Source organism: Strongylocentrotus purpuratus, unplaced genomic scaffold (assembly GCF_000002235.5).
Source record: "Strongylocentrotus purpuratus isolate Spur 01 unplaced genomic scaffold, Spur_5.0 spur5_contig_840, whole genome shotgun sequence".
Classification (NCBI taxonomy): Eukaryota; Metazoa; Echinodermata; class Echinoidea; order Camarodonta; family Strongylocentrotidae; genus Strongylocentrotus; species Strongylocentrotus purpuratus.
The window spans coordinates 1,615,167-1,624,544 of NW_022145547.1; the positions used below are offsets into that span (position 1 = coordinate 1,615,167).

Below are 9,378 nucleotides of genomic sequence, written 5' to 3' on the forward strand. Positions count from 1 at the left end.
GTTGATCTGTATTACGTATGTATGAGTGAGATATCGGAACAGATCTTCTTCTTCTTCATCAAGAAAATTGTACAGTGTATGATACAGTAAGTGCACTGGCAATTTCATACATTCTTAAATGCACACTGTACATCCATTATCACTTCTACACTTGGTGCGATAAAACTGACTTAACTAATAAACGTCTTTTAAAATAAAAACAGATTGGAATAGAAAAGCATAAAAATGCAATCATTTGTGATATTTAGGCCGTTTAAACAAAAATTCATGTTTAGCGTCCCTGCCTGTTTCTTTTTGCGCCTGTTTCCTTTTTGGGCCCGCCTCCTTTAACAAAAAAAAATTAATGAATAAAAACATGAAAAACAAACTTCTAAAATGGTCTATTTCTGATTTTTTTTTTTTTTTTTAATAAAAAAATGCTGGCGGCCATATTGAAAAATAGCACGACTGTCAGGGAAAATAAACCGAGTGGCCATTTTGGAAGAAAAAAAAGGGCCTCCTCCTTCCTATTTTTCAAAAAGGCAGGAAGCTAAACATGTTTTTTTTTTTAATGGCCTTTTCGTCTCATCATTCATGCTCAGCATGACATACAGTTAATGTAGTATTTACTTAGGAATTGAAAACTGTTCTACTTTGAAAGGGAAATCCAACCTTGATAACCTACTCTAGAGGAAAGCATACAAATCAGAGAAGCATACTGCTGAAAGTTTGAATGAACTTGAAGTCAGACAAAAAATGAGAAAGATATGAACTTTTAAAATGCACTTAGGAGTAACAAAATTTAATGATATTTTGTAATATGGAAAAATAGTAGAGATATCCGCGACTAAATCCTGATTCACTATGCTCTACAATCCACTGACCAAACTGCCAAAGTGCCAATTTGAGTTTCGCACAGACTTGGTGATCACATATTTAAAACATTCATAACTTTCTTATAATATTATTGGCCCAATTTATTTCACAATTTCGCCATTCTTTTTCTCTAATTTTTCATACAAATGAACGTACAGTGTACTGTACATGTATTACAAGAGGTGGGGTAGCCCTTTAATAGTTACTGGTTAGTTACATGTATGACAAGGAGTTATAACTCATTGGTTATATGGACAGTCATACAATTAAACACTGTGTCTGTCATAAAGTGTACAATATACCAAATGCATCATTAGGTCCCTATGCTGTATACCCCGAAAATTTCACAAATCTCACATAAAGGTTTGCATAAATTTGTGAAACTTTCATGCTTTGAAAATAGATTTCTCTATTTTGTCCCCCCACCTGTATGATGTTTTTATTGAGAATGAAAATAGAGAATGATATGGGCCCCATCTCACAAAACTTGTCATAAGTGACAAATGACAGTTATTGTTATAAGCTAGTGAAATCATTGCTTCTGATTGGTTACATCAGCAGATTTGTCACTGATTTTTGTCAAAAGTCATTGAAAAAAGGCTTTGTGAAACAGGTCCCTGAAGAAAATTTCTGGTTGTACAGTAACAGTAACTGTAACTGCGATAGCTCAGTCGGTAGAGCAGTTGTCTCAATATCTAAAATAAGATACATGGATTCACGATTAATTATACAAGACTTCATGAAGGTAGTGTAAAAGGACTCTTCGCAAGTCATCCAATGTTCATACAAATTATATTTTCTATGTATTGTCCTCAACTCCAAAAGTTCTAGGTCACCAATAATAAGTACGGGTAAGCGTCTTATAAAAAAAAGAGGTACAATGCAGCCTTTATTAAGGAAGCAATATTGCAAAGATTTCTTATAAAAGAGGTGTACGTGTGTCATAAAGAGACTGTACTCTTTAGCAAAGATGATGTTTCCTCCATAATATTTTATAGGCACCATAAATACATGTCACATGGCCTCGGATTCACCTGGTTAGCAAATAAATAGGGCAGGTTTTATAAGCTGATCTTGGGCGGTTGCTCAGAGTTTAACAACAAACACAGATACAATTACATACAACATGTAGCTATAGATATTATAAGTGAGGCTCGATGGCTCACTGGTAGAGCAGTGGTCTCGCTAGGGCCCTTTGCTAATACATGTAAGGCATTAATCTTTAAACTTAAAGCCGTCTGTCCCCTGGTTACTTAATAGCATTCACAAACCAACCAACCAATGAACCAACCAAATACCCTGTAACATAAACTCCTGAAAAAACGTTTTATATTTATAACAAAATCTTTTTTCCATTGTTTTTTTCATGAAATGCAAGACTCAAAATATCCCTTTTCTTTGGCAACAAATCTGACTTACCTACCTGTATATCCATCTAAAATAATAAAACTCATAACAGAGTCCCAAGAGAACAATCTCTCCCCCAAGAAATCTTTAAGCGCATCTTCATCATCTCGACATTGCCAAATAGCCCCCTATTTCTGATTTGGGAAATAATCCCGATTCAACCTCGAAACTTGAAACTCGACCTTGAGAAATTAGCTCGAGATATTTTGCTCAGCGTAAGTGCATAGTGCGAGTCTTCGGTCTAGTGAAGATGCACAGGACAAATAGTGGGATATTTTGCAAACTATCCCAAGATATCTTGGGATGACAATCCCGACCAAATATCCAGCTAATTGCTACTTTGGTCTGATGAGGACGCAAATTAGCTGGATAGTTTGCGATCGGGATAGTTCAAATAGCTGGATATTTGGCAATCTCGAGATAGTGAAGACAGGCCTAATCTCTCATGAATAATCCAAGTAAATTTACTTCATACAGTAGTACAAAGGATTTGTCTTTTTGTCTGATAATTCTGCTTTCATTCATAATTATCAAGTTGTATTTCTAAACCAGCTTTACCCTATTTATTGCACTGTGCATGGTCTGACTGTGAGTTATGTAGTATTTCCTGTTTATGTTCCAAATTAACTTTGCCATACAGAAATAATTACTGACCCATGCTCGAGCATGATGAAAGTAATTACGGTACACTGTATTCATAACACAGCTAGCCTGCTTGACCTTACATGTATATCCTTTCTAACAACAAGGCCGCATCATGGAGCTTTCATGGTCATATACAGGTACAATGCCTAAATAGGACTATAATACAGTGTACAAGTACACGTACATGTAGATTGAATGATGAGTGAAATAGCCACTACAGGGCAGAACATGTTGTTCACCCAAAAGCAAGAACAAGGCAATATATTTAAACAAGTCAAACATACAGTTGGCAAGAATATATGAAAAAAGAATCATGAGATCCCTAAATCTATGCAAACTTCAAATGGGCGATTTGGTCAGTTGATTATGGCATTCAGTGTATTCACATTTGTTTGTACATTTAAAGAGAAGGTTGAGTTCTTGGAAGAGGTGAAAAATAATTTGTGAGCTTCATCATTGCAAGTGTGGAAGAACATCAGATACAAAATGTTTCCTGAAAAGCATGACTCTTCAAATGACTTAATATTCTAAATAGTGCTGTAACATCACGGATATCTCCAATTCCGTTTAACCGCCAGTCAAAACCGGACGGTTTTCGGTTAAAACGATAACAAACAAAAAATTAAAAAAAATAAATAAATAAATAAAATAAAAAATAATCATTTTTTTTGTTTTGTTTTTTGACCGACGGCAGCAAGCCAGGTCCGTGTGTGAAAAAGCGGGAAGGGCTTTCATTTAACTGCGAGGTGCATTTGAAGGCGCCGATTTGTGCTTGTGAACTTAAAACAGTAGAGGACCTAGGATAGAACCTTGTGGTACACCATGTGTAAAAGTTGGATGAATTATTATTATAAACTACTTATTGAGATCTATTACAAAGATTACTTTCAAACCAAGATGACAGATAAATTGGGAGTGTTGTTCTAGTTTCGGAGTGGAGAGACATTGCCAGGTATAGTGCCAGGTGGAGGGGAATTAATCGAAACTTAAAAAAAAAAAAAAAAATCATAAAAAAATACAATAATAATTTTTTTTTTTTTTAAACGGGAAAACAAAACCGTCCAATTGAAAACGGAATCCGCCATGGGCGGTCGGATACCGGACGGTTAAACGTTTGACTACAGCACTAATCCTAAACATGGCATGTAATAGCATAAAAGTCAGGACAGATTTTTATGTCACATGTTCGTGTAGTCCCATATACATCTTTCTGTGTACAGTGCCTGTAACTTTACCAAGACTGGGCTAAATTTCTTATTATTTTGATGATTCCAGAACCTTGCAGTACACAATGCTTACAGTGTACAGTATATTATACTAGATGATCAACAATTTTCTGATCGACGTCACAACATTTCTTTCACAATGTAATCGCATGACCAGAACTCGACTACATGTACATGTATATCTTTACTGTGATCCCATTTATTTCTAGTTTTCTCTCTTAGGCCCACTGCACTACTTGTAGCTACTTGCGCCCTCTATATATCAAACAATGCCTAATCGGTGACCATCGGTCCCCCATGATGCTCTTTTTCTTATGTTAACTTAGAGCTGAGTTGATGAGATAACCACCTGTCCAGTGACCTTGCAGGGCGGTCTAATCCCTCCTGTAAACTATGGCAGATAAGCTTTAAGGCAATACCGGTACTCAATATACATTATGAATAGAATTTCTAACACTTTTAGTCTGGCACTGTACACATGTACATTACATGTAGATCTTGAAAAGAGAAACATAAAATCATGATATTTTAGTGTACTGAATGGGAGAGTTGTTCTCAATCACTTTACAGACACATGACAATTCACCAAATTGAGATGTGCAGTTGTGCACACCACATACATGTACATGTACACTGTATTTCTGTACCTTTCAAAGTTTAAACTTTAAAGCATTCATAATTTTCTAATAATTTATCCAATTTCTAACAAACTATCAACAACCATTTTCCCCTGATTTTTCTACTCTCCCAAAATTCAACTTATTATTTAAGGTTGGATTTCCCTAGGCTAGAATAAAAGAAAATTGATTTTACACAATCTCAACAATCTTCCACTACATGTTCAAGAAAAAATATATTGGTAGGAAATGCTCAATAGCAAAAGGATAAAGAAATAAAAAAAAGCTATATTTTCAACACATGGTTTCAAATGTCAAATTTTTTTTAAAACTTATATTTTCGCCCCAACAATATCCATCTATTGCATTTATAATGAACAATCCAAAATTTCAAAGAAAATTTTCTTCACAAGAGACACAAATACAATTTTTTTTTCAACACAAATTTCTTTTGTACTTGATCACAGACCTACACAATGTACGCGCTATAACTCACTGTACAGCGCTCAGTGCGTCAAGTTCTACAGTGTATGTGAATGCATATTGCGTAGAGTATTTGTTGCTGTGGGTACATTCGGGGGGGGGGGGGGGGAGGGGGGGGGGGGGGGAGGGGTAATCACATATTAAGACAGGGTTGTGCCGCTCTAATGGGTCACTTGTTCACAAAAAATTCCTAAATAAGGGTCCCATTTTTAACCAAAATATCCTTACACATGAGTAAAATAGGCTTTACTTCGAGCAACCCCCCCCCCCCCCAAATGACCCTTAAAAATGGGTAGGGGTTTCGAGGCTTGAGCAGCACACCCCTGTCCATGTAGGAGTCACAAACAATACGCCTTGCCCTACCTAACAACACAAAATATATGCAGTTAATACAATTATTCTGAGCAGCTGAATAAAATAATTTATATAAAGTTTGAGGCACTTCACAAAGATGAGTCACATACAATTGCATTGAACTTAGTTACATATTACGAAAAATGGCCCATTGTCATTTGAGCACTTTATTATTTATAGGGTCTACATGCCATTCATTTCTTTTTTAGATGTAGTCTAGGATCTAGATTGTAATGATTATCACCATGAAATATGATTGCAGACATAGTCAGCAGCAGATCATTAACTATTATTATTACAATAAGTGCAATCGTGCAATAATCAGGCTCTAACCCCATTATCTACAACAAAGACTGGTGCACGCCCCCCCCCCCCTTCCCCCACCCAATACAAATGCTAACACTAACCTGCTAACTAAAACTTCAGAGTTCAGTGAATTGTTATTCAATTATTGTTAAAAGTAAAAATTAATACAACAAAGTAACAGCAGAATTCTAACATGCAAAATTGACAAATTTGATATTGGCACAAATATCTGAAAAGCGTGCAACACTCAATAACAGAGGTAAGAAAACATGGTCATGATGGTCGACAAAAATATGATTGTGCATGCTTGGTCAGTTGTGCTACCATTGGCATTACCAACAACAATCCATTCATGCAGCCGCTACATAGGCTACATGATCATAGACAGCAGTGTATTATTTAGCGAGCTCAGACATCATTGCGATACACACCGAGTCTAGTCGACACCGGTAGCTCGCGAACCAAATCAGTTTTCAGAGACTTACCTTTGCTTAAATCCAATGGTACATCCGTATCTCCACTATCATGGCGGCCTGAAATGAAAAAGAACAAAGGTAGACACATTCATTAGTCCTTTATCCAACATTCAGGATGGCAAAGTCTCATATAAGGATGAATTTAACTTACCTTTTGAACGTCTCAGACTTCTTCCCCTGTACATGGTGGCCGCCATGATGACCAGACAGTAAACGCATGCGCAGTTTGCCTATTCGACGAAACCGGTTAATATCTTTTCTGATGAGTCGATCGCTGGGGGAAAATAAATAAAAGGTGAATGAACTTCTGGAAACGCCCATGATACGGATACAATAAAAACAGCTGATTTAATATCCACTCTGTGACTGATTTAGCCTACACAAATTGCAATTATCATAATGCTTGATGGTCGACTTTGGTAAAATATGCTGACTTAAGCAACAACAACAAAAGAAACCTTGTATATAGTGTAACATGAAATTAAGATCATGAAATTCAAGTTTACCAACGACAGAGAGCGCTTCTTGGAAGTGTTGAAAATACCAAGTTTGGATTTAATTATCGACATGATAACTACATAATATATACATGAAGGTCTGCTATTCTGTTTTTATTCGTTCAATGACATACACTTCATCTACTATTCCCCCGTCTCTCTCTCTCTCTCTCTCTCTCTCCCTCCCTCCCTCCTTCCATCCCTCCCACCCCCTCCACCACTCTCTTCCTGGACGTCACAATAATATGGTATGTTATACAGCTAGGAAACAAAATATGACCTATTTATAAATATTATGACAATATATTATACTTTTAATAACAGGAAGAGGAAACATCTATTCAATCCAACGAAAATCTAATCTTCATGCGAATTAATAGTAGAAAATGTATCTATTTGTCAGTGAAAGTTGCTCTTCGATGTATATATATATATATATATATATATATATATAGTTCGATTAGGGAGATGTGATATCTCCCTGGTTCGACCTTATTGAACAGTACTGTTGCAGACGGTCAGTGTAGAGGATAGTGACTAAACCTTCATGTTTCACGAGATGGCGCTATACGTGTTCCAGTAAAAGGCGAAATAGAATATTAGTGTGACAAATTGCAACGGAGATGAGAAAAGAGTCCCCGACCCCTTTCTCTGGCATAATGCAGACTTCATTAATTAATGATTTAAACGAATAAATTTCAAAGGGTTTATTTTACTCCGTTTTTTAAAAGTCTGCGATAATATCTAACATCAGTTATGTATTTTGTATAAATTTGTTAAAGATACTATGTCCCTTTTGCAGCCAACATCAAATTCTGTAGAACTTTGCAGGAATTATGAATATGTCATGTATGTCCTATCTGTGAAACTTAAACGTTAGCAGTGTCCTAATATTAACATTATGCAAGGAAACCCGTTTACTTGCTAGACTTCACTGTCAGACACTATTGAGTGACTGGCTGGCTTTTTCTTCTTCTTTGGTATTAAAATGAGCTGTAAAGGGTAAATGAGCATTTGTCTACATCAATAACCCACTTCTTGTAATGGCCAAAATTAAACTGATTGAATCTTTGCGCAGCATAAAACGTACGACTATACGGTACATTAGTCTGAAAATAAGACCAATACTTACTGGCTCTAAAGCTCTTAAGTCGATTTGACAACTAATAGTCAGTATTTTCCCACTTAAAGACACTTTCAAGCCCCCCTTTCTTTTAGGCAAGTTCTAAATTTGTATTATTTTTCAAATGCCGTTGGAATTTAACATTTTCATTTTTGGGCCTGCAAATGGGACATAGTACCTTTAAGAAACTTTATTCACGTGGTACATTGATAATAGGTTGTTTTGTTTTACAAAACACTAGCAACAACAAATTTTTTTTTTTTAAAGTACAGGAGCACAAAATCAATTAACTGGTTAAGTAACTTTTATGCATGATATCAAATGAGATTAAATGTTAATAAGATGACCAGGGGTAATTCAAATACAATGAATGTGTTGACGTTTTACCTACTTGAATGGCAAACCATCGCTTGTGAAAATAGTATTTTCAAAAACATTTAAAAACAAAGTTTTTTTCTTCAATTGTCACCGCATAGATTACTTTAGGGGTGGGGCATCAATAGGGGGTCAGCCCCTCTCTCTCTCTCTCTCTCTCTCTCTCTCTCTCTCTCTCTCTCTCTCTCTCTCTATCTATCTATCTATCTCCCTCTTGCTCACATAATTTATTTGTTTGGATTGAAATCAATACAGTTTGAATTTGAATTTGAATTAATTTACAAAATAATGAAGTGAGTAAATTGACATGCATTGAGATAAACTTTCGCCTCTTTCATCTGCCCCCCCCCCCGTTACCATCTCATCTCCCCCTCTCTCTTCATCTTCTCTCTCTCCCTCTCTCTCCTCTCTCTCTCTCTCTCTCTCTCTCTCTCTCTCTCTCTCCTCTCTCTCTCTCTCTCTCTCCTTCTTTCTCACATAATTTACAAAATAATGAAGTGGGTAAATTGACATGCAATGAGATAAACTTTCGCCTCTTTCATCTGCCCCCCCCCCCGTTACCATCTCATCTCCCCCTCTCTCTTCATCTTTCTCTCTCTCCCTCTCTCTCCTCTCTCTCTCTCTCTCTCTCTCTCTCTCTCTCCTCTCTCTCTCTCTCTCTCTCTCTCTCTCTCTTCTTTCTCACATAATTTACAAAATAATGAAGTGGGTAAATTGACATGCATTGAGATAAACTTTCGCCTCTTTCATCTGCCCCCCCCCCTCCACGTCACCATCTCCTTTGCCCCCTCTCTATCTTTCTCTCTCTCTCTCTCTCTCCCTCACTCACCATCTCTTTCCCTCTCTCTTTTTCTCTCACCACCCATCTATCTCTTTCTGCTGCTTTTCCCCACGGCCTCAACATCTCCTTTCTCTACCTCTCTCGATCTCTCTGGCTTTCTCTCTTTCTCCTTCACACCCCATTCTCTGTTTCCATTTTCCCTTGACTATGTCCATGCAACCAAGGTTTGTTCT

General features: G+C 36.6%; 1 protein-coding gene across 2 annotated transcripts in view; it reads right to left on the minus strand.

Moving 5' to 3' along the window:
• The window catches only part of LOC115925203 (rapamycin-insensitive companion of mTOR-like), a 61,288-nt gene extending 54,690 nt beyond the window's left edge, over window positions 1-6,598 (minus strand). For both annotated transcript variants that reach the window (XM_030988765.1, XM_030988762.1), the window contains exons 1-2: window positions 6,521-6,598; window positions 6,379-6,426 (exon numbers count right to left, since the gene is read on the minus strand). In XM_030988765.1, coding sequence (XP_030844625.1) covers window positions 6,379-6,426; window positions 6,521-6,566 — 94 coding nt within the window. In that variant the 5' untranslated portion in view covers window positions 6,567-6,598. The remainder of the gene's footprint in view (window positions 1-6,378; window positions 6,427-6,520) is intronic.
• Between the last annotated feature and the right edge of the window lie 2,780 nt (window positions 6,599-9,378).